Source organism: Suncus etruscus, chromosome 8, assembly GCF_024139225.1.
Source record: "Suncus etruscus isolate mSunEtr1 chromosome 8, mSunEtr1.pri.cur, whole genome shotgun sequence".
Classification (NCBI taxonomy): Eukaryota; Metazoa; Chordata; class Mammalia; order Eulipotyphla; family Soricidae; genus Suncus; species Suncus etruscus.
This window is the reverse complement of record NC_064855.1, coordinates 121429796-121455293: the sequence shown is the minus strand read 5'-3', so window position 1 is coordinate 121455293 and position 25498 is coordinate 121429796. Positions and strand designations below refer to the sequence as shown.

General features: G+C 52.2%; 1 protein-coding gene across 1 annotated transcript in view; it reads left to right on the top strand.

Annotated features, from left to right (window-relative positions):
- The first annotated feature begins 1737 nt into the window (after window positions 1-1737).
- EFNB2 (ephrin B2) overlaps window positions 1738-25498 on the top strand; it is a 41639-nt gene continuing 17878 nt past the window's right edge. Inside the window, exons 1-2 of the mRNA XM_049778148.1 lie at window positions 1738-2011; window positions 24854-25137. Of these exons, the coding sequence (XP_049634105.1) occupies window positions 1890-2011; window positions 24854-25137 (406 nt within the window). The 5' untranslated portion in view covers window positions 1738-1889. The remainder of the gene's footprint in view (window positions 2012-24853; window positions 25138-25498) is intronic.

Genomic DNA, 25498 nt, shown 5'->3' with positions numbered 1-25498 from the left:
TCTCTGTGTGTGATCCGAGCTGTGCGTTCAGCAAGGAACCAAGGTCTGGTCCCTGGTAGGTTGGACAGAACCGGGCTCAGAGAGGAGCTGGATTCTCCGAGGTTGCTGTGATTTGGGGGACCCGGTTCGTTCCTTTCTTCTTTCCCAATCTCAAGAGTTACACGGGGCACCTCGCCGCGCTCCCTCCTCCTGAGGTGGGGGGGCTTCCCTGGGGGTCTCGCGCGCGCGCGCGTGGGATGGTGGCTCGGTTTTGCGCCACGGCACCGGAGCGCAGATCGCTCGGCTCAGCTCCCGGGTGTCGCTAGTGGGCGCTGTGGGTCCGTGAAAGCGGCGGCGAGGCGCGAGCCAGCGCTGCACTGGGACGCGGACGGACCCAAAGCTTGCAAAGGCCGCCTCTCCTCTCCGGTGGGCGCTCATGCGTCCCCCCCCCCCAACAAGACTCCTTTTTGGGGGGCACCTTGGGGAGCAAGAGAAAAGAGACATGAGTAAGTGGGCAGGTTCATTCAATTTTCTGGGGATGTTCAGACGTCGTGCCCAGGTCACTGGACATCACCTCCAAGTCCATCCAGCTGACCTCGGTCCTGGGCGCATTGGATAATGATGCCCGGGTGCGAGATCAAGGAAGTGGCGCACCCTGGAAAGGATCTGGAGTTGAAAAGGGGGTTGATGGGAAGCGGGGCCAAGGCGCAGGGACCCTCCTTCCAAAGTGGGAGACCCTTGAGTTGAGGGGGGAACCCCTCGGGGCTGTGCGTAAAACCTCCGTGCGCCCTCCCTCGCCGTTGCGCACGCTTGGGTGCACATCGAAAAGGACGCAGCCAGTCTCCGGGGGGTCAGGTGGCTCGGCGGGGTCGTGCTTGCGCACCTGCACCCCAAACCGAATCTATGTATCTCCCCCAAAGCGCCCTTAAGCCTCCCACTCGCGCGCTGAGCTTCTCTCCAACTGGGTGCCAGCCCTAGGCACACAGCGCGCGCTGACTCCCTGGCGGGGCGTGGCCTCACCTGTCAGTCCTAGCCACGCCCATAGGCGCTCTTCCAATAGCGTGTGGCGGTGGCGGCGGACGGACGGGGCAAGCTATCCAATCAGCGCGCGGAGGCCGGGCCGGGGGCGTGGTCGCACCTGTCAGCCGTCCCCGTCCAATGGCGAGCGGCGGTGGCTGCGGATGGACGGGTAGACAGTCCAATCAGAGCGAGGCAATCAATGCGCGCAACCAATAGGCGGCGAGGGGTGGGGCAGGGCGCGGCGTTTATAAACGCTGACAGCGCGGCCGGCCGGATGACTCTCCGGCGGGGACGCGGCGCTGCTGGTCGGAGCGAGGAACCGCTCGCGCGCGCAACAGCCGGGACCGGCGCCCGCCCGCCCGCCCGCCCGGGGAGGGGATCGCCCCGCACACAAAGGCTCTTTAGATTTCCACGGGGACGCAGCTCCTTCCTCTCTCTCCAAGCCGGCTCAAGCGACTCAGGAGCCCGCGCACCCCTCTCCAAAAGCGCCCCTCTCCAAAGCTCCAAAGCGTTGCGCCCCGGGACATGGCACCGCGCCGCGCGCCCGGGCCGCTGTGCGCCCGCCTGGATCTATAGCGCCGAGGCTACCGCGCGCCCACCACCTCCTCCGTCCCCGGCACCCTGGATCCGCACGGGAGTCGCCGCCGCCCGTCCCAGCTGCGTCGGGCGCGGCGCCCCGGAACCCGCGCCCCGCGTTTGCGTCCGCGCCCCAAGCTTTGAAAAGAAGGGGGACCCTCTATCACCTCCTGGAAGGAAGCGCAGCCGGTTCTGGTTCTTCTTCTGGTTCTTTCTTCTCCCTCCTTGCGTCGGCTCCAAGGCAGGAGCATTTGGGGGCTCCGGAGCCGTCTGTGCGCGCCCCGAGCCCCCCGAGCCCCAAGCCCGGCTTGGCCATGGCTTCCAGGCGGGACTCGGTGTGGAAGTGCTGCTGGGGACTCTTGATGGTTTTATGCAGAACTGCCCTCTCCAGGTCCATAGTTCTGGAGCCCATCTATTGGAATTCATCCAACTCCAAGTAAGTGGCGACGATCTCGGGGTCCCCCCTGTATGTTCCCCCTTAAACCCAACCTCACCCAACCTCGCCACCCGTTTTCCCCGGGAGCCCCGCAGCAGCGGGCAGCACCGTCTCCACCCGCCTTCCCGTCCTCGCGCGTCTGGATGGAAACCTCCTCCCCGGACACCTACCCCAAGAACAATCGCTGCGTCCTGCCACCGTTTTGGGGGGCAGCCCGGATCCCCTCGACTGCATCCCCGCCGGAGCGCGCACTTTCGGGGTTCCCTCCCCACCCCCAGCCCTTCCCAGCGCGGCCCCGATTCTCCCTCCGGGGCCGCTGGGTCGGTGGCGGCTCCGGTGTCGCGTCTGGGAAGGTGTCGGGTGGCGATACCCGACGCCCCACTTTTGTTTCAGGGCGCAGGAGGTGGCCCTCGACGGGGTTCGGTTTTGGCTGGCGGGGGTCCGGAGCTTAGGGAAGAAGAGGTGGAGAAGCCGCGCGCGCATTAGGGGGGTTGCTGCGGTTCCCCTGGGTTTCGGGGTGCTGGAACGCGCGGCCTGCGCTCCAAGGCGGGCCATCGATCCACACCCCCCAAAAAACCGTGCAAGGGTGCGGGAATCCCCTTCCTTGAACCCTTGGGGAACACGAGGAGAGCCTTCTGCTCCTTTCCTGGGCTCTGGGGGTCTCTCCCTGCCTTTCCAAAACGGGGGGCCCCGGTGGATGAAAACCTCGCACGCCCTGGAGCGCCGGTTGGATTTTCGGGGCGCGCTTGCTTCCAGCCTGGGTTCTGCTCCATCCAAGCGCCTTCATAGCCCGGGAAGGAGCCCCGGGAAGGTCGTGGGGGTCCTGGGATCCGACTGACTGGCTTTTGTCACAGTGGGCGGCCTGGGGAGGGAAGGCCAGGCCCGGAGAACTTTCCCCGGGAGCCCGCCGGCAGCGCGCAATGAGAACGGAGCCTGGCTTGGGGACGCACCCCTGAAAATACAGACAAGGGGCCTCCCTCTTTTGCTCTCGGTGCTGCTCGAGCCTCGTTTTCCCCTCCCTGAATCTTCTCTCTCAAGGGCGGCTGCACCCAACCCACCCACTAGATGGGCCCCCCACCCCCAATCTTACCCCGGCCACCCGGCCACAGGGCGCCTTTCAAGAAACACTCTTCCCAGCAGAAGTCACACAACCTCTGTGGCCTAAACCCCGGGGTCTCGCAAAATGGGGCAGGGATAGATGGGGAGGGGGCTGGGATGCTGCTGATTTAGAAACCGCGATCCCTATGAAAGAACCGCACAAGTCAACCTCCTCTTTCTTCTTCTTCGGAAAAGTAGAAAATTGGCCAATTCGCCAAGGAGGTACCCCGGGCCTGCTTGGTTCTCCGGTGCCAAAAAGCATTCGGTTCTTTTGCATTTGGGGGGCCGTGAGGCTGATCGGGTATTTTCTAGTTCACACCCCCAGCACCCTAAGCACCCCTGTTCCTGCTGCTGAAAATGTAAAGTTACCCAGCGAGCAATCACCCTTGCCATCGCCCCAATTGGGGTGCGCTCTCCCCCAGGCCAGGGCGCGCGGTGCTGAACGAGGAAAGTAGTGGCGGATGTGCAGGGGTTGGGGGCTCCCCTCCTCTGCTCGGTCGCTGGTGGCGGTAATGTTGGGGGGCCGGGCCAGGCCAGGCCTCCCCGGTGCGCCCCCAGGGGTCGCTCTTCCACGCGCGATGCCACCCGCGCGCGCCCCGCACACTGTGCGCCCCAGAGCTCGGCTGCGCTGGGCAGGGCTGGGCTGGGCTGGGCATGGGGGAGGCCGGATCCTCGCGGCGGCTTCCCAATCAGGGTTCGAGGCTGGTGTTTGTTGAGACTTGCAAGCTTTTTCCTATCCACGCCTTTAGATCGACCCTTTGAACCTCCCCAAAGGGGTCCTTGGAGGCCGGGGAGAGAAGGAAAAAACAAAAAAGAATTCAAAATTAAACAATAGAGAGCAGCGGAATCGTGGTGATTTCACGAGGTTTTAGCCTGGCAGGTCTTTTCCAAAGGGTCGAGAGCCAGGAGGAGAAAAAAGGGGACCAGGCGGAGGCCAGAGGCTTGGGGACCTGAGGGAGAGGGGCCGAGTTTTTTTTCTCTTTTTTTTTGGGGGGGGGGGGGCGCCAAAAACCGCTCCAGGGCCTAGAGAATAGAAAAGAATAAAAAACACAAAGAATCCCTGGATAGTGACTTGCATGGAGGTCTGGAAAACTGGTCCCCCGCCAAAACTAAGACCTGCTTCCCCAAAGAGATTGTGGAATGGATTCGGGCTAGAGAGGTCCCGAAAATCAGCGCTTTCCCCAGGGAAGGAGCTGGAATTTTGCCAAAGAGCCAAGTGCCCCCAAAGGAAGGGCTTGGTTGCTTTCTGGGTGGGAGTCGCCCCCGGAGTTCCTGGGCTGAGTAGAAGGAGGAGAAGGAGGTGGAGGAGTTGGTATTGGGAGGTGAAAGTTTCCCCTTTGGTGGTTGGTGATCCTGGGCAGGCCGCCTGGTTCAGGGCTGGGGTAATGCAGCCTCTTCTGTCATGAAGTGTGTGTGTGTGTGTGTGTGTGTGTGTGTGTGTGTGTGTGTGTGTGTGTGTGTGTGTTTCTGTGTCTGTGTTTTCCTCCCAGGTCATTGGCTGTTTGAATCAGGGGGTCCAGACAAAAGCCCTTTTTTGTGTTTTGTTTTTTTTTTTCTGTGTGTGTATGTGTGAATTCACTGAGTTTATAACTTCTTCACTCTTTGCACTGTCTCTGTGTCCACTCAGAGTTTTATTTTTCCCCCCATGTTTTCGGACAAATTCACTTCTCAGGCACCCCAGGGAGGCCCCGTAACACCCTGTCAGTATCCAGTGGCTCAGGGGAAAGTTGGGGAGTGATAATGGCATTTAGGTGGCTCAGTATTTTTTTTTTCCCTTTGAACTCCAGCAAGAATAGTAAAACATCACTCTATGTTTCATGGAGCATTTCAGTAGAGCCATTTCTTCTCCCAACTCCCAAGCATCATGTTTTTTGCTCCTTAAAAAAAAAAAAAAAACAAACAGCTATACACATGTTGGTAATCAGAGTGCTTAAGTAAAGATATTATTATTCAAAAAATATAAGAGAAACATTAATTTCACTCAAGATCGTGCCTGCCTCAGTCGGGGCAGTGTTGTAGAAAGAGCTGAACAGACTTTTTGGGGAGCTTCCTTAGAGCTTGACTTTCTCCTGTTTGTTGCCCTGTGCCCAGATCCCAGAGAGTGAGCTAACAGTGCATTTTCCCAGCCCATTTTTTGTTTCCTACAATATAATACTGAATTCCTGATATTGATGGACTTGATACAAAAGAATGGCTGGAAGACATCCAGATACCCCACAATGCAGAGGCTTCGCCCTAGTCAGGCCCCTGAATAAATACGGAGCTGTCAGAGATTGATAAAAATCACCTCCAATGGCGGGTGCTGTTTAAACAGCCCATTCAGGCCCTATATCGGCCAGCCGGCCTTCCTTTGTGTCCAAAATTCTTATTTTTGTAGGTAAACAGATGCACATTCAGCGCTGATTGAATAGGCCCTTGAACTTTGCTCCGCAGTTGAGTTTGGGTTAATCTTGTAGGTTTTAATATAGAGAGAGCAAAGCACAAAGCCCCCCGGGTGTGGGTGAGATTGGGAGCGTGGTGCATTCTCTCTCTCTCTCTCTCTCTCTCTCTCTCTCTCTCTCTCTCTCTCTCTCTCTCTCTCTCTCTAGTTGGGGAGTTGCAAGTGGTTAAAACACTGAGTCTTGGGAGTCTGGAAGCACACATGTTCCTACAGCCTGAGCGGGTGGGGGGATCGAGGTTTATTTATCTAGGAACCCCACTTTCTAACATCAGCTCACCCCCCCCCCCCAGCCTTAGAAGCAGCAGTCCAAGTTTCAAAGCACTCACTTGGCCCTAAATCTATTCCAAAGCTGGTGCTTTGCCGCCCTTGAGAGTGGCCCGGGCCTTTCCATGGCCTTTGCTCATCTTTCCTGATGAAAGCTCCCAGGTTTCAGGGTGTAAAGAAAAATAAGTAAGTCCGCCAAAGATGGGGTGGCCCTCCTGAGGGCATTTCCTGAAAAGAACTGCCCGCTGGAATTTACTTTCCCTCCATGAGAGTCTGGACTGTGGGGGGCTAGTTTATATAGACCTCGTGAGATCTTCTCTGAGTGTGAGGGGTGAAGGCGAGAGGGGGGGTCTCACGTGCAGAGAGGGGCGCTGCCCTTGGTACCCTGGAGTCATTTATTCCTTATGGGAAGGCTTGGGGTCTCCCCAAGTTTTCCAGAGGGCATCTCACTTGACTCAGGCCTCCAGCATTTTAGACCTAAGGGTGGGGAAGGAACCATTTTGGATCCCAGCAGGGACCCATGGCAGGGATGAGAGACCCCAAGCCTAGAGCCCCTCCTGAAGGCCACCAGCTTTTTGTAGGTTATTTCTTCATCCTCCCCCCCCACTTTTTTTCTTAAATGCAAACTACCTCCTGTGGATTTACCTGCACCAGAGAGCAGGTGAAGTTAAGTGCTGCTCTAACTAAGGAAAATCCTGACGCCATTGGTGCTTCTCTGTCTGCCTAATCGGGCCGCCTTCCCTGCCTACTTAAAGAGCCTGTTTTTCAGGTCACTTATCATATATCTACATAGATTTGCTTAGGAGGCCAGGCTTTGTGTAGCGGAGCTGGGCCTTAAATAGGAGTGCTCAACTGTTTAAAATATTTTGATTAAAATATGCAGGGCCCATACAACTAGGAGCTGCAGCTAGTTAGGAATTAAGCTCTTTCAGGGAGCAAGCTCTTCCCCCCTCCCTTTTTTGGGGGAAAGGGGGGACCTTGGAGGGGGTAGGCTGGAACTCGAATGGGCTGGGAGAGGACCTGGAGAGAGAAAAACCTAGAAGGAAGGGTGGCAAATGGGACAGTGTTCGGAACAGCTTGGAAAAAAAACTCCTGCCGTTTCATTGTCTCTCCTCAGCACTAGAAGACAAAGACTCCGCGACGAGGCCCTTCTCCCGTGATGGAGAATGGAAGCCACTGACATGGGTCCCCTGTTGAAGTTGTTTAATTCTCATTTTAAATTCAGTACTAGCCCCGGCCGTGTGAACTCTGGAGATGTCTTTAGTAATCCATTTTGTAGTTCCGAATCAAAAACAAAGTGCCAGGGTTTGACACAATTTGCTTTTATTTTTAGGCAAATCAACCCTGGCCATAGTTAATAGGGGATTACAACCCCAGCCTCGGGGCCTTTACAGATGTAATGTAAATCAAGGGCAGAGTATAAAGAAACTGATCCCCTTTGATTGAAGTTGGGGGGGGGGGGAGAAGGCCCAGAGAAAGTAGCGGTAGTAATCTGATTGTATGGCAATAAAACCACCATTTTCTGTCTTTCAGAGAAAAATAATGTGGTAAATCCATGCAGTTCATAAGATGGAAAGGCAGATAAAGAGGGGCAGCCATGGTTACGTACAGATGAGCTTGATGTTGGAAATGACACGTCTCAGCCAGGCAGGGCCCTTGCTCCGGGGCTCTGGGTTGCCTATTATGGCAGAAGCACAGTCTTGGAAACTGGGATTAAGGGAGGCTGAATGGCCCTGCTTGTGACTGAGGGGCGAGAAGGCCCCCCGAAGAAAAGCTGCTCAGTCCTTGCTCATTGGTGGCGGATAATGTGCCCAACCAAGGTGGATTCCATTGCATTGAAGGCCTTTGCTCTGGCTTGGGGCTTGGGGATGGGGTGGGAAGTTGGTTCAGACTTCAGATCCATCCCCCCTCCACCACCACCACGACCACCACTGCTTGCAGTGGGGAGTGCCTGGAAGGGTCCCCCCTCTTAACTCCTGGCCTAAGAGAGGCCCCTTTTCTGGAGGATTAGCTGTCCTTGGCCAACCTGGCTTTTATCTCTTGAGGATCCAACAGAGACATGCTGGGAAGGCTCAGAGGCCAGAGGGCCTAGGTAGGGGCTGCAGCGATTGGAAAAGAAAACAGACCTTTTGATTGAGAGCCACAGCAAGGACCCGAGCCCAGTAACTCACCCTGGGGATCGGCACTATCCCTCACTCCTGGCATGTGTGTGTGTGTGTGTGTGTGTGTGTGTGTGTGTGTGTGTGTGTGTGTGTATGTGTTGGAGGGGGGAAGCTGTTTCCTGGCCTTTGTCCACCCTGGAAAATAGAATCCATGATCAAATTCATAACCCAGGAGAGGAATTTCCTCCTCATCCCCACCCCCATCAGAAGCGACTCACTGTGCCCAAAGACTGCTACCTGTCTTTCTCTCCGTGACTTGGTCTCATGCTTGGGAGTTGCTGGGCCAGGCCTTTCTTTCCTGGGAACCAAGGAGAAAAGAGGCGACAATATCCAATTCTGAGCTGGGCCCTTAGTCCCAAGGGCCCTTAGGAGGAAGCTGGACTCCTGGAGGTTCACTGTCTTTACTTTCCACATATTTTTTTTTTAAACAAAAGAAGTATGGATGTTGCAATTTGTGCTTATATGTAAGGCTGAGAAAGGGAGGGAATTCATCTTAGGGTCCCATATCTGGCCTGGCCCAAAAGTCTCCATCTTTTATCTCAGAGTTTGAACTTTAAGACTTTTGAGAACTCTAAAGAAAGCTGCCTCCATCACCCCCCCAACCCCAAAGGTGGGATCCTGGATGGAGTGAACCCAAAACTTCAGTACTAAGAACTCATAGCAGTAATGTAGGAACTTTCTAGACCCACATTCTGGAGTGCTGTAAGTGCTTTATACACAAGGGTGTCTAAAGCCAATATTTTTATTTCAGGTCTATTTTGCTGATTTTATTTCCCATCGCCTCCCCGCCCTACTAGACCTGGCATTGCTGTCTCAGATTGAGACGCAACCTGACTTCTGCAACTTCTGCAGAGTGCTGGGAAGTTATCACATATAAAGACTCAGGACCATGGGGCCGGGTAGGTGGCGCTGGAGGTAAGGTGTCTGCCTTGCAAGCGCTAGCCAAGGAAGGACCACGGTTCTATCCCCCGGCGTCCCATATGGTCCCCCCAAGCCAGGGGCGATTTCTGAGCGCATAGCCAGGAGTAACCCCTGAGCGTCAAACGGGTGTGGCCCAAAAACCAAAAAAAAAAAAAAAAAGACTCAGGACCTAATCTGGTGCCCATCTCTAACCTGGCTCCCTACCTGAGTCTTCCTCCTCTCCCTCAAGAGCCTCCCCACTGGTCCGCAGCCCTCATTTAGAAGCCGGTCACATCCAGGCCTGGGCGTTCTCCCTCGGACAATGATCGCTGATGGCCCATTCAGCCAGAGCCTTTGCTTGTGAACTGGGAAAGGGGCTTGAGCCTTGTCCGGCAAGCTTGCCGTCTCCTTCAGCTTTTCAGATGCAGACGGGCGCATATTTATGGCAGGCAAATGACAAAAGAAGAAGCTAAATTGCCCTGGCCCCCTGGCTTTCTGTGAGGGACTGGGTTAAAGTGATTAAATGGGAGATGCTGACAGCCCTGCCTCCTCCTCCTCCCGTGCCTGGCCAGTCCCCGACCCAGCTCCTAGCACCTTCTTCTACCTGTGGGAACCAACCTCAGAGTGTTAGAGATAAGGATGGTTGGAGCCGGTCCACGTGGGAGAGACTTGGAAATGGGGATAGGGTGGGAGAGGAGGAGAGGTTTGGGGGGAGTGAAAGCCCAGAGCACCTATTTCTGTGGAACCCTTTGGCTTTTTCCTGTGTATGTTTAAATCTGTAATTGAAGTCCCAAGCATTTTGGGAGGCTACTAAGTGCTGACTTGACTTGCTGCTTTCAGATAAAGAAGCCTGGTAGGAGGAAGCTTCTGGAAGGGGAAGCCAGCTGATTCTGCCCCTACACAGAAGCTGGGGTGAGCACAGGCAAGAGAGTTAGCACCTTGGGGCTCTCCCTGGGGATGGTGCCTGCGGTCCTGAAGGCCTTAGAAAGACAGTTTTTTTTTTTGTTTGTTTGTTTTGTTTTTTTCTGCTGCTCTGGGTTCTGTGAGTTTTCTACAGGCCAAGTTTCTAAAAGGTCCTGGCCTTTCCCCTGCCCTGCTTCAGGTTGGCTGCCCCACTTTTAAGGCCAACCCTTGCTGTATTCTTCTAAGACTTGTTCCTTTACTTGCCTTTGCTCTTCCCCCCCCACCCAAAACCGTATTGGGGGCCTTGCTCTCCGGGAGGTGGGTTCCATTTTGGAGGGTCAGGGAGGAGTTTGGAGGGTGGGAGAATGATTTCAGAGTATCTAGACTGCGTGTGTGTGTGTGTGTGTGTGTGTGTGTGTGTGTGTGTGTGTGTGTGTGTGTGTGTGTGTGTGTGTATGCCTGCTTGCTTGTGTGCAAGGTCCAGGTACTTCCACCCACAACCCTGGCCATACTCCACCTCTGTGTGTCTCCTCTCACCCTGAATCTGAGGCTCCCTTGTGGGACAGTCACCAGAGTCAGTAGGACAGAGCCATCCACCAGCAGCTCAGTTTGGGCCTTCCGGCTGGAGTGATGGCACAGCAAGGAAGGGCTTGGCCTGGCAAGTCGCTCCCTTGGGCTCATTACCTAGCTGCATCCAGGGTGCCCTGAGCACAACCAAGCGCTCAAGGAAAAGATTAATTGTATCCTCCTGAGAAAGAGGGAAGGGGGAAGTTTTCACCCAGAGCTGTATGTAGGTGGCATGTCCAGAACAGAGGTCTGTGGTGGACTCTGGGCCCCTTTTTTCAATGGGAAGGAACTTTCTAACGAACTGTGTGACCCTGGCATGGCTTCTTCTCTGTAGGGCGAGAGCTCGGCTGTGTGCCTTGGCCCCTAATGCATTGAGAACTGGATCCTCAGGGCACAGAAGAGTGAGTGATCACCTGGGATCATTGAACAATTCTCTGGGCACTTCTGTGCTGATCTGAGACCCCAGCCTCCCCTCAAAGCAGGGGTCAGGCACCTGCCTTGCACCCAGGGTCTCCCCTGCACTCACTTCCCCAGAATGGTGCTGGGCACTGGAGCCACTAATATGGGCATTGGAATCATCTGCACGGCATGACAGATCTGATAGACACCCCTGACGTCTAGGCAGGACAGGGCAGCCCTGAAGAGGGGGGCGTCGTGGAGAGATTCCCTCCTCCCTGCTGGACACCCCTCCACACACTAGCCTGTGTTGAACTGTCTATTGAGTATCAAGCCCTGATATATCTGCACGCTCACTTCTTCCCAGATCGCACCTAGATCAGGACGAATCACTGTTTTTCTCACAAGGTTTTATTTATTATCTGGGCGGTCCTGAGGAAGCTATAGAAAACAGCTTCAGGTCTCAAGACACATGAACCAACCCTGACCCCAGGAGGCAACAGTGGTGCTAGGGGGAGCAACATGAAGAGAGAGTGGACCCCCCCCTCCAGGCTGCAGGGCCCATGGGTACCATCACCCTCTTCCGCATGATCTCCCACACTGGAGCGCACCCAGTTCTGGTTTTGGAATTGTAGCCCTTCCTTAGGGTCTGGGGCTATAGCACAGCGGGTAGGGCATTTGCCTTGCATACGGCTGACCTGGGTTCGATCCCCGGCATCCTATATGGTCTCCCAAACCTGCCAGGAGTGATTTCTGAGTGCAGAGCCACGTCTCAGAGCCAGAACCCTGAGCACTGCTGGGTGTGGGCCAAACATTTAAAAATAAAAATAATATATAGTTCTTCGAACATACAGGTTCTAGGTTAGGCCTAGAAACTCTGCTCAGAGAATGTTCTGGAATCCGCTGGATGAGCTTGCTAGGCTCATGTGTAAGTGGAAGGGCGGTCTCCCCTCTCTGCCTCCCCATCCCATCTCTGACACGGGGCCTGAGTAAAATCAGGGACGGTCCAGAGCTCTGTGGTCGTGCTTGGGCCATGACAGGTGGTTAGTTGCTCACCCCAGTTGGAGTGGGCCTGGCCAACGAGGCCCGAAATGTTAATGATGATGGTTCATAAAAGTTAGCACAATGGCAGGGCGTTTGCCTTGCATGCGGTCAACCCGGGATGGATCCTAGTTTGATCCCTGGCATCCCATTTGGTCCCCCGAGCCTGCCAGGAGCCATTTTTTAACACAGAGCTAGAAGTAACCCCTGAGTGCCTCTGGGTGTGGCCCAAAATCAAAAAACCAAAGAAATAAAGAAGGAAAATAAAACAGAAAAAGGTTCATAGTTCATCTAGTGTGCAAATGGACAAGGTTCAGTTCTTCTGTCCCCCCCTCACCATAAAGGAGAAATAAAAGGAAAATGTGGACAAAAAAGCCAAGGTAGCACTTTGATGCCCCTGAGGTGCCCCTGGTTTATTTTGCAAACAAGATATTCTCGAAGATTCTTCTGCACCAGGGTTCACCCTCAGTTGCCCTGGTCACAGCTCAGGATCCCTTTGGTGCGACTAGGAACATGCACTCACACCCCCATCGGCGTCTCTACCACCTGTCAGTGTGGCCCAGGTCAGATTCACTTTGGTGTGTTTTAATGGGACAGGAGCAAGAGCATAGTGAGGAGGGCGCTTGCCTTGCACACAGCCAACCCACAGCTGGATCCCCGGCTTCCCTCACGGTCCTTTGAACCCTACTAGGTGTGATCTTTGGGGACAGAGCCAGGAGTCAGCACTGAGCAACGCCGGGTGTGGCCACTGCTTGCCCCAAAAGGAGAGAGATTGGATCGTGGATCCAGCCTGTCCAGGCAAAAAATGGACTTTCTGTATCACTAGGACATGGGAGGAGGAACTCTGGCCAGTGACAGGATTGATTAGAATATGGGCATTGGGGGACACTTGGTTCATTGCTCCCAGATACTGGCCCAGGAAGCCTTTTGTGCTCAGACACTTTTTCATGGACCAGTGAACAAGCCACAGTCTTGCTGGGTTGGTGTTTTCACCTCTGTGCCCAGGGGACTGTGTACAGTTGAATTTTGGATTGCAGATCCAGGCTCTCTCCTCTCTCTTTTTCTTCCCCCATTGCATGGAACAATTAGAAATCCTGTCATTAGCCTAAGTATGTGTTTGCACAAAGCGCATAGCAGGTATCACAGATTCCTGGCGCTGCTTCTTCCCTGACCGTCTTCATGTCTGCTGTTTCCTGTGGACAATTGAATCCGAAAAGGACTCCTGGCCTGTGAGCCAGGTTGAGGCAAAGCCCAGGGGAGACCAGGAGCCAGAGAGAGCTCTGACCCTCGTTTGTCCCCTTTTTTGGAACTCCTGTCACTCTTCACACTTGTCCCGAGCACCTCAATTCCTGGCTTGCCCCTGTGCTGGAAGAAGGAGTCGGGTTGACACCCGATGTGGTGATGGTTGGAGCTGGGTGTGTGTCGGGCCAAGGAGGGAGGGTGCCATTTTTTTTTCTTTTCAGAGTCTAGTCACAGTTAAGCACCATTTGAGTTTGGGGGTGGGGATCCGTGCCAGCTTCCAGCTTGTGGGAGCTGAGAAGACTCGAATCAAGTCCAGGCCTATTTCTGCAGCAAGCAAGAGGGCTCCTGGCTCCTGGCCTGTGGATTCCTTCAGGACAGCCCATCTGGCTTTGCTGTTCCGAGAGTTGGGAGCGGGCGGTTTCCAGACAAAGGCCAGAGGAGCATACTGGGGGACCAGGCCGGGGTTCACCCCTCTGGAGCCAGGTGGCGGGCCATGGACATGCACGTGTGAGTGTATGTGTGTGTGTGTGTGTGTGTGTGTGTGTGTGTGTGTGTGTGTGTGTGTGTGTGTGTGTGTGTGTGTAGGGGGCTCAGCTCACTGTGCAGAACCAAGTCTCACACCCCCCAAACCCGTATGGCTTTCAGATCTCGAGTCTTGGTGTGTCCCCTTTTGTACCAGTCTTCCTCAAGTCTGCAGTGCTTCAGAAGGCTCCAGCATGAGGCTCTTCCTGTGCCTGGGTTGTTTGAGGAAGGCCATTCCTGGCTGTGTGGGGCCCAGGGCAGTTAACAGAGGGTCCCTAAGTCACCATAGCACCCCACTCAGGCTTTCAATAAAGGCACCAGGGGGGCTGGAATGATAGCACAGTGGGGAGGATGTTTGTTTGCCCTGCAGGCTACCGATCTGAGTTCCATCCCCGGCATCCCGTAGGGCCCAAGGAGCACCTCCAGGAGTGACTCCTAAATGCAGAGCCAGGAAGTAATCCCTGAGCATTGTTGGATGTGGCCCAAAGAGAAAAAATATCCACCAAAAAATAAAAAAGAACTATATGGGTCTCTGTGGGTCAGGGTCAAGGGTCCGTCTGCAAAGACTGCAGAGCTGACCGGTCCTTGCTGCCTTCCCTGTGCTCTTGGCTCTTGAGAACCTCTGACTGCTGATAGCAGGAACAATTTCCCCACCATATGCCCATGACAGACACATCCCCAAGACTCTGCCCTTCATCCCAAAGCAGGAAGTGCAAGGAAGGCAGTCACAAAGGACTGTCCCGACCCTGCCACCTCTTAGAGGTGACAACAACGCCCTGAACCTCTCTGCTGATCCACTTGTCCACTAACCCCAGCACCTAGGAACTTGCCTTCACTCCTGGGGTATGGACTGGGCTCTCTGCTGGGGAGCTTCTCGGGCTGCCTGAAGCTGGACCCTCTTTCTGTGGCATTATAGGCCTCTAAGACAGGGGTGCACTGGCCAGGCACCAGAGACCTGGAGACCTGGAAGATGTGGAACCAGGAGCTGAGTGTCTGGGGTGGTCGAGAGGGCACAGGTGCCCCTACACCCAGACCCAAAGCCTGAACTGAACTTTCTACTGCCCACGAGCTTCATCTCTGCCACCCCTGGGTGCAGTGTCCGTGGGGAAAGCTCTTTCTCTGGGGCTACCCGGTGAACCCTCGAGACCCTCTGAAAGCCTCCGGAGGAGGAGAAGGTAGAATAGGAGGAGGAGCAGCTGGTCCAGGCAAGTTCAGGCACATCCCGGGCCACAAAACTCCTGCCTCCTCTCTGGCTCCCAGGGACCATTCAGAACACCCTTCCCTCAGGCAGCCTGTGTGGCCAGACCCTCCTGATCAACAGGAGCCCTGGATCCCAGGCCTCGCACCTCCCACCCACTGCACAACATTCCCTCTGTGGAAGGACCCTAGAGTTCTCCATGCAACTTAGTTGACTGGGTTGGACTGGGCGCTCGGTCAGCGAGGTGGACCAGCAACTCCTTTCTTAGTTTGCTTGTTGGTTTGTTTTTGTTTTATGTCACACCCAGTAGTATTCAGGGGTTTCTCCCAGAAATCACTTCTGGCAGGCTTGAGGGACTGCCCTTTGGGATGCTGGGGAATGAACCTGGGTCAGCCTCCTGTCAGACAAATGCCCTTTCCTGCCGAGCTACTTACTCTGCTGTGGCCCCTCCTAGGTCTGTTAGTTTTGTTTTGAGGTGTTGGTGGTTGCTGTTTGCAGCGGGGTTTCAGGGCTGGCATTCACTTATCTCTGCACTCAAACTTTAGGGGTGTGAGGCTGGGAGATGCACCTTGAAGGGGAGGGAGGTCTCTGCCTCAGTTTCTTCTGAGCTGACCTTGATGGACGCAGCCTGGCGATAACTGGGAGATTCAACAGCTCAAGACAACACCTACCTTCACCCTAACTTCTCCATGGGTTAAGATTCCTCTGGGGGAGCATTAAAAAAATGCTCTGGGCTTACCTTCCCTCCCCCCTCCCTCCCTCCTCTCTCCTTCCCCCTGACCCTCCCACCAGAGTTGGGAGTCTGATATTGCAAATAAAAAAACAAGATTAACATCAAAAGGAGTTCGCTTTCATTCCATTGTGCAGCCTCGCAGCCTGTGAAATTTAATATTATTTTGACTTGCATGGTAATTGTCAAGTGACAGAGGGAAATGGATTGGAATCAAATCCAAGTCCACAGGGCCTCATAGACTGTCAAATGTAGGCCGAAGTCCCAGGGAGGGGGTTTGGGGGTGGGCAGGCATGGGCCCCTTCAACCTCTGTGCCCCAAAGTCAAGGTTGAGTCTGAGTTTGTAAATGTACCTTTGCCTGTCCCTGCAGTCTGCATTCAGGTGGGAACACATCTCTATATCTCTCTCTCTCTCTCTCTCTCTCTCTCTCTCTCTCTCTCTCTCTCTCTCTCTCTCTCTCACTCACTCCTTCACTCTTTCATTCTCTCGCTCTCTCTCTCTCCTGCTTGGAGGAGTTGCTGAACTGGTTTGAGCCACTGTTGGCCCAGCCAGGGTGCACTTGAATTTCTGGGCGTATCATCTTTCTCTCTCTTGAAAAGATGGTGGTGTGAAGCTGGAAATATACCCCCCCTAACCCCCCACCCCGTTCTTGGCTCTCAGGTTTATAACACTTTCATGTCTCCCCCCTTCATCCGAGAGCCTGTTTTTCTGCTCCTTTTCTTTGCCTTGAATAAATCAGGTTCATGTTGCAGATGGCATTTGTTTTAGAAAAGTGCAGGAGGGAAAAAAAAAAGGAAAGAAATAGGGGCACCTGTGAAAATAGACAATTGTTCCAGCACACATACACCTTGGTAGAAGCAGAAATGTTCATTCAGGCCTCCTGTTACTCCAGTTTTGGAGGATTTGGCGAGCCACTGGGAAGAGAGATGCTGGGCCTAGGGGAAGTTTTAAATTCGTTACTTGTTCCTCCAAGCAAGGAACCGAATTCTGTGTCCACCTGACTCCTTCTATTCCGTTCCATATCTCTTGCTCTGTCTGTCTCTTTGTCTGTCTGTTTCTCTCTTCTCTCTCTCATTTTAGAATTAGCTTGTGAAAAAAACTTGTTCTCATGTTAAAGTGCAAAAGGGGGCAGTAAAGTACTATGCACAAAAAAGGTTATTTTTCCCCCAAGTATTTCTTGTGTCACAGTTGCTCCGTCTTTACAGGCCTGGCTGTTCTGGGCCTGGCTTTTTAGCTCATTCACTTGAGAACTTTCACTTCTCTTTGGGGCCTCAAGAAATCTCTTAGAAGCCACAGAAGATGGGCCTGTCCTAACCAGAAGTTGTGGTGGACAGGGCTACCTACTTTCTTGCTCGGGAAATGCACCCCCAGCATCTCTGGGGTGCCCAAGGCTTTGAGCTATTCTGGAAGGCACCTCGGGGTGGGCAGGAGTTCTCTGGGTTCGCTGCTTATTCTAGCACCTTGTAGGTGTGGGTGGTAGAGTCAAGTCCAGAAGGAAGTTCCAGGTCAAAGGTCAGAGCTCTACTGAACTGGCAGCAGGGGGAAATGGAGGCAGCTGGGTGCGGGATGGTGCCAACAGTGCCGCCTCCACCAGCCTCACCTGCACGTCTCAGCTCTGCTCTTTGTTCACTGTAGTCACCCAAGCAAGAACATATTAAGGGCACAGGCACAGGGTTTCCAAGATCTAGAAAAACACAGGTGTGCTACCTGGCATTTTGGCCTACCCATAACCCTGCCATGCAAAAGGATCTCTGGTGTTTTGACTGTGGGGATCATCTGTGCATAAAACGGGGCACTAATCCAGCTCCCCAGCCCTGCACAGGCCCAAGGGGAAGTTGAGTTGGCCTGGGACCCACTCTTGTCACTAGTTTAAACAAACTGGGTGTACAGGAATGACCACCTCCCAAAATGGGCTGAAGTTTCTGTGGTTGCCCTTGAGACCTTGATAATGTCCTTTAATGGTCTTCGAGTAATTGCAGCCTGAAAGTTGACAAAAAAAAAAAAAAAAAAAAAAAAAGAACAAAAAAACAACCATGCAGACACCTTCCCTTTTTCTTAGGTAATGAGAAGGTTGGGTTTTGCAGGTCAAGAAACTGGCAGGGTTGGAGTATTGAGACAGAATCTGAAAAGTGAGCCCAGAACCATAAAATATTCATCTTGGGGGCAATTCTGGGTTTTGCTTTTGTTTTTGCTTGGTTTTATTGGTGGGGGGGGGCACACTCAGCAATGTTCAGGACTTCTTTCTGGCTCTATACTCAGGGATCACTCCTGACAGGTCTCGGAGATCCTATGAGGTGCCAGGGATCGAATTCGGGGTTCACTGCATTCAAGGCCAGTGCCCTACTCACGGTGCTCTCTCTCCAGCCCAGGGGACAATTCCAGACAACACAGAAAGCTATAGTTCCCCTTATATCTAGCACTATGCTGTGGCTTAAAGCAGTTTGGGGTAAAGCCTCTGTGTTCATCCTGCTTATGGGTGCCCTGTTGCTCACTCAAGGGACAGAATCCCATGGCCCACAGCATGTCTGTTGGCATCTTCCCACCTGGAACTGGCCACCCTCTGAGGGAAGAGTGTCTCTGTCGGGCATGCCTCCTGCCTGGTGAGTCTCAGCTTTGTTACCTGCAGGAGCCCAGCCAGTTGCTCCGTGGGCAGTGTCGGCCCTACGTTTACAGGCATGTGAGGCAGCTTTCCTGGACTTTATGGCACCCAGATCCCAACTGGTGCTTAGTCAGAAGCACTATAGATCTGCAGGCTGTGGGAGAGGGGGCGTTGCCTAACACCCTCATTCCCAACTCCATCTTTCTAAACCCCATCTCTCATGTACAGCCAGCTGGATTCTTCTGCCCTGGACTGCAGAGTATAGTTTGTTTGTTTGTTGTTTTTGTTGTTTGGTTGTTTGGTTGGTTGGTTGATTTTTGAGTCATACCCAGCAGTGCTCAGGGCCTACTCCTGGCTTTACAGTCAGGAATCACTCCTGGTGGTGCTCAGGGGACCAGACAGTATGCAGGGGGCGTTGAATCTGGGCAAATTACCTCCCTGCTGTCCTATGTCTCTCAAAGTAATTGGACATTATTGTGCAGTGGTCACTTCTGGGCAGCTTTCCTCTAGAGGGCCAGTCCTTCCCTTCCCTTAGCAGGCAACAGCAGAGAATGGCCCTATTGGACATTTGTCTGTTCTGTTCACTTCCTGGGCCCACTGGGAAGAAGAGTGTTTGGTCAGTGGCATAGAAGTTTGCTCTCCAATGCCTGTTGGAGCCATTGTGGTTCCATTGAACCCCTGTCTCTAAGCTTTTACTGTGTTCTTGGTGTCTTGGCATCCCCTGCCCTGTGGGGCCTGGCCCATAAACCCCTCTGGCCAGAGTCTACAGGTGAGAGAATTGTTCAGGCTGGAGGCGGGAGTGCTGTAAGCCAAGTGCTGGGCAGATGCATTCTGGGTGCTTGCCCAGTTCTCCCAGCACCCCCATGAGCTCCCGGTGTGGTGTGGGCTGGAGCTTCAAAGACCGTCGTGTCACCTAATAGCTGGGCTATTAAAAAGTTCCTACAATGATGAAGTGTCTAATTTAGATGATCCGAGATCTAATCTCGGTTCCTAGTTATTAATGTCTAATTTCGTTTATTAGGTTGATTCAAAGTATTCCCTCGTGCAAGTAGGAGAGCCTGGTGTGATGAGTAACTTTGAAAAACAGGGATTCAATTTGATGGGGAAAAAAATTAAATGATGTTATGCTCAAAGTAAAGATCTCACTTCTGTCCTTTCAGGCCCTTTAGCTTTGGAAAGTTTTGACTTTCCAACTCAGTCAGTCCCTGGTGTGCTGTCCCTATATTTGCCTCCAAGGCTTCACTTCCATTGTCTTGCTTGGGATGAGTCATTGGGAATAGGTTCAAGGGCCCCCTCCTTGGCCCAGCTCAGCCCAGCCCAACCCAACTCAAAAGTCTCTGCAGCTGGAAACCTCTGCACAGGAAGCTGACTGAACTCCAGTTGGGGAGCGCCTCCCCCCTGCCATTCCCTCCCAGGAAGGTAGCAAAGGCCAGCCCACGCCAGAGAAGGCACATGCTCTGGGGTGCCCAGAACTGTAGGCCGCCTCTTGTTTTGTTTGCTTTGGATTGGAACCTAGCAGACCTGGTGAAATGATGCCTCTAACCACTTTCAGTTTGGGTGGAACTGAACAAAAACACCTTCACCTGTGTCACAGGGGCCCTGACAAGGGGGACCCTCTTAGTTACCTGATCATGTCCATAACTATTCTTTCGTGTAGACTTCCAAAGCCAGCTGACCGTGAGGTTATTTATGACAGACCTTGAGGGTCTACTGCGAACCTGGGTAGACCAGATGTCTGAACTTGGCCAGAGGGCTTCTAAACAGTTTGGAAAGGACACGTCTCCATACAATGAGCCAGCTTTCCAGATGAAACAGCAGGGCCACTGACTTGATTTTGTAACACAGGGAATTTATCATTTCTCATTAAGAAATGTGAGATAGGGGTCAGAATGATAGTACAGTGGGCCAGGTGCTTGCCTTGCACAGACCTCTTCTTCTGGGTGGGATCCATAGTTCTCCAAGTCCTGGCAAGAGTAATCCTTGAGCACAGAGCCAGGAGTAAGCCCTGATAAGCACCACTGGGTGTGGCCCAAAATGAATTTTAAAAAGTGGTGTATAGAGCAATTTGGAATTGATGTATCCTTGTCCTTAAGAGTACCAGTACTGGAATCAGCTTCCTCCTCGCTTTGTGGTTCCGATTACTGGGTGGGTCCTGATTCTAGGTGGCCTTCTAGGGTGCTGAGCATCTTCTGAGGACTGTCCAGGCCTTTGTCCTTGAGCCCCCAAGGATTGACTTTCTCTTGATTTTTTTTTCCCCAAACATCCTGGCTTTTCTATGAAAACTCCACACAGCCTGAAACACACTTGCCTAGCTGTGCTTCATGGGCCTTCACACGCTGTGATTGAATGCATGAATGTGGGTAAGATCTTTTAAAAAAAATATTGGGTCACACTCAGTGGTGCTCAAAACTTACTCTTGGCTCTGTGCTCAGGGATCACTCCTTTCGGGGCTTGCTTGGAGAGCCATACAAGGTTATGGCGATCAAACCCAGAATAGCTGCGTGCAAGGCAAGTGCCTTACCCACTGTGTGGCCCACTCTATCTGTGTTCAAGCCTATAGGGACTGCGTGTGAACCGGAGAAGTGTAAAGAAATGATTTGTTATTTGTGTAATTAAAGAAAAGCCTTGTTACCGCAGGAGCAATAACAGTAGGGAGGACATTTATTTGTCTTGTATATGGTTGACCCGAGTTCAATTCCTGGCATCCCATGTGGTCCCCGATGCCTGCTGACAGGAATTTCTGACTGTAGAGCCAGGAGTAACCCCTGGGTGCTGCTGGGTGTGGCCCCAAAACTAAAAAATAAAGCACACACACACAAAAAGCCTTGTTGTTGGTGGTCCTTCTGAGTGTGATTAAAGATAATGCCTTGTTATCTGTAGTTCTAGCAGCTGATGGTTTTGCCTTTTTAGGAGAAAGGGCTGAAGAAAGGATTAAGAGAAAGGCCCACACTCGAGTGCTCACAGAGAAGCCCCCCATACTTGACCCTTGTCCGCAAACATGGGATTGATTCAGGAAAACTCCCTCGTACCCCCAATGCACCGCCTGGTTATTGTGACTGCTGAACCTCCTTTAGCACCCGTCATTTGACTTAGCTCTGTTGGGACTTCTGGAAGCTTCCACTTGTTCAGTCCCTGATGTCCTCTTTCAGCTCTTACTTTCTGTCTGAACACCTACCAGCTGGAGCCCTTGGGCTGTTTGTTAGGGTTGAGTCAGCCGCCTGGTGGGCCTGCCTGCCTGCAGGGAACAAGCTCATAAATTCCCCATGACCAGAGTCTTTGTCTTCTGTTAATCTCCTCCCTGAAAGGGTGTTCACAGTTTCTGTGTGTAGTAAATCCCTGGCTGTGTATTTTTATTTTAAGTATGCCTCTAAATCCGCTCGGTGTATGGGGTCTTCTTTGAATACATTTAAATAAAGCAGTAATACACACACACACACACACACACACACACACACACACACACACACACACACACACACACTTTGTTTGGGGGGCACACCTGGTGGTGCTCAGGGGTTACTGCTGATTCTGTGCTCAGGGGCCATTCCTGGCAGTGCTCAGAGTACCATCTGGGATACCAAGGATCAAACCTGCATTGGTTGCAAGCAAGGCAAAAGCCCTCCTCGATGTGTGATCTCTCCAGTTCCTATGTTTTGGTGTGTTTTATTTTAAGAACTCTTGCACAAACTTTCAAAGATTTTTGCTTTTGTTTTTGTTTCAGTGCCACATCTGTTGCGTTCAGGGCAGCCTCCTGGCTCTGTGCTCAGGGATCACTCCAAGCCTAGCGGTGCTCGGGATTGATAGAGGATGCCTGGGACAGAACCTGGGTCATTCACCTGCATGAGAAATACCCTCTCCTTTGTACTATCTTTCTATACCCCCAATGACTGGATTCTGACCTCCATGTGACTACCTATACCCCGAAGACACTCAGTGCTCTTTGAGGTGGTGGGAGCTGTTGGCATTTGCTGGTTGGTGAACACGTTGAGCCTGTGGGCAGGAACAATGAACATTTCCTGTTAGGATTTTCTCTGGTCAAGACTTCCCTTCTGGCCGGGCGGTGGCGCTAAAGGTAAGGTGCCTGCCTTGCCTGTGCTAGCCTTGGACGGACCGAGGTTCGATCCCCCGGTGTCCCATATGGTCCCCCAAGCCAGGATCAACTTCTGAGTGCATAGCCAGGAGTAACCCCTGAGCGTTACTGGGTGTGGCCCAAAAACCAAAAAAAAAAAAAAAAAAAGACTTCCCTTCTCTTCTCCCCCAGATGATCAGAACCCTGACATGCTTGAACCAGACTCCCCCTCCCCCATGAGCATTTTAGCTTACACCCACCCCACACCCCTTCAGTGCCAGCCAGGGCTGTAACAGAGCTTTGGGAAGCAGAGAGGAAGTTCCCAGAGACATTCTTCCCAGTGCTTCATGAAATATTGGGTCGGAAAAATACTCCTCTATGTGTCTCCGATGCGCAGAGATGGTGAATATTCTTGGGGATAGCAGGGGTACCCAAGGCCTTTCTTTTCTCATCACATCTGCCCAGCTGTTGATCAAGGATCTCCTGTTTCCTGGTCAGCCCCTGGGTTAGGGTGCCGGCAGAGGAGGTTCATCCCACGGAGGCTGAGGCAATTGCGAGAAGACAGGACAGAGAAGGGATCCCTGGGTCAGTTGAGAGTAGGACAGATGGGGTGGGGAGAACCCCTGGCATAGCTTGGCATTGGGTTTTCACAGTTCTCAGGATTTTGGGTTCTCAGATCTCCTGAGACAGAACAGAAGGGCCTGCTCTGTGTGGGTGAACAGGGTCTGGCTGGGAGGAGGTACCACCAAAATCTAATTCTGGGTGATTTGTGTTCACAAAGAGATGGAAGTGTGTGTGTGTGTGTGTGTGTGTGTGTGTGTGTGTGTGTGTGTGTGTGTGTGTGTGTGTAAGAGAGAGAGAGAGAGACAGAGACAGAGAAGAGAGAGAGAACATTTTCAGGGTTCTAGACTTGGTTTGTTTACTGGTTTTGTGTTTGGTTTGTTGGGCCATACCTGGCAGTGGCCAGGGGTTCATCCTGGCTCTGCTTTCAGGAATCACTCCTGGCAGTGCTTGGGGGACCCTATTGAATGCAAATAATCAAACCCAGGTAAGCAGTGTGCAAGGCTTCTGTGCTATCACTTCAGCCCCTGGACTTGGATTTTTGAAGTGTCGCTACCCTCCAATATCTGCCTCCAATAAGAGATGACCCAGAAAGTCTCAGACAGTTTGCTTCCAAGTGGTGATGGACATTGATCAAAAGTTTTAGAAAATTCTTCAAGGATTCAAGCAGGGTTGGCTGGCATTTGTCAGGGTTCATTAGTTTCTATATATATATATATATATATATATATATATATATATATATAAAAGTTTGTTTTGCATTTCTGCAGAAAGATCTTAAGAGGATTCTTTGTTCATTCTTTGTTTTCTCCTTGAATCCTGGGCTGTGTTCTTGCTGAATGAAGGAGCTCAGTTATTAAAAAGGGTCCCCCCTTTCATATGTCCATGCTGATGGAATCCCAAAATAGTTCTTTCCCCAAAGGAAAAAGAGTCCTGCCCCTTCTATCCCAGGCAGAGCGTTTATATTTTAACATAAACGTATCATGTAATTTCTGTTACGATCTGCCGTGTTGCAGAGCCAGCCTTACATGCTTTGCAGAAAATCCCAGTCCTTGTAAATTCTAAACTGTTCCCTGGGGCCGGGTTGGAAATTGGGTTGGGAGGAGGACACCCCATCATGCTGACTTGGACGCTCAGCGATCGATCGATGACCATTCCTGGTCTTGGCTGGTGGGCTTCCCCCTTCCCTAAAGGGCTGGTTTGGAAGGGTTCCCACATGATGCTTTGTTCTCAGCTTTAATATTTTAATGAGCCTGCAGGCTCTGCTGGCTGCCTGGCGCGGGGCGAGATGGGATTTCTCAGTGCCTGAGAGTCAGCACTTGCAGAAAGATGTCACCGAGAGTTTCACGGGACCCCACCCCCAGCTCCCTTAAGAAAGATCTTTCACCAGCAAAGGAGACCCAAGAAAGGGGAGAAGGCAGAAGGGGTGTCCCCTGAGTGGCCAGCATCGGTGGAGGGCATAGTGGATCAGTCCTCTGAGGTCGAAAGTTCTCTATATTTCTCAAGGATTAATTGGAGCCTGCATGTCTCATTGGGAGGTGGCCCAAGGACAGTTGTAATTGGGGGCGACTCTTCATCTCACCACCAACGAGCCAATGGCACAACTAATTAATCCTGGTTATCTTTTATGGGTTCGGAAGACGGTTCCTTTTGTCCAGGGAACAAGAAGCCCATTGTGGAGAATCTGTCGCTGACTAATGATGATAAGTGATTTGAAACATTCTGGGTGAAACTGGTCTGTTTTTTAACAGCATTGCCACATGGCCACACATCAAGACAACAAAGCTTTAGTACCTCCCTCTACCATGCCTAGAGCTGGTGCCATCTTTTGGTGGCACAGGCAGGAGAGGCTGCCAGTGGATCAGACACAGCAAACAGGTGTTGGCGGGCAGTGAAATGCCCTGAGATGTTGCTGCAGGTCTGTAGGGGTGGTGCCAAGGCGTGTTGACTGCCCAGTCCAGGCTTCTTTTTGTCTCCTTCAGCTCTGGCCTCCCCCTGTTGGACCCGTTGCCTCCCGTTACCACTCCAGGTGCCCCTGCTCTGAGGAGGATGGGGCCCCATGCAGACCATGATGGGCCATTGCACTTGACTGGGAACAAGCATTTTTGCCCACTCACTATCTAATTTTTGTTTTCCATTTTGTTTCTAGATTTCTCCCGGGACAAGGACTGGTACTATATCCACAGATAGGAGACAAATTGGATATTATTTGCCCCAAAGTGGACTCTCAGACTGTTGGCCAGTATGAATATTATAAAGTGTATATGGTTGATAAAGACCAAGCAGACAGATGCACTATTAAGAAGGAAAACACACCGCTCCTCAACTGTGCCAAGCCAGACCAAGATGTAAAATTTACTATCAAGTTTCAAGAATTCAGCCCTAACCTATGGGGCCTAGAATTTCAGAAGAACAAAGATTATTACATTATATGTAAGTATGATTCTGCTCATTTTCTTCCTAGAAAAAAAATAGGATAAGCTCAGTAGATTTGCATTGATTCCTTTCTTTTTGGGGGGCGAGAAGGGTTTTATTCAAAATTATTACGGTGGTGAATAATTGGGTGAGGATCTTTGATGAAGATTGTCCTTTTATTTAAAAATAAAGTAGCAGATTGAGGGACTGATTTATTACTCTAAATACTCAAAGAGGAAAAAATACTAGAGTTTTATAGTATTAAAAAAGTGGATCTATCTGAAGAGACTCAGCATCTTCACCGACAAGCCATTTTTAAGGACCTTTGGTGGGATTTGGATAGGTAAATCTTATGCTATTACTACTCTATTCCTCCATG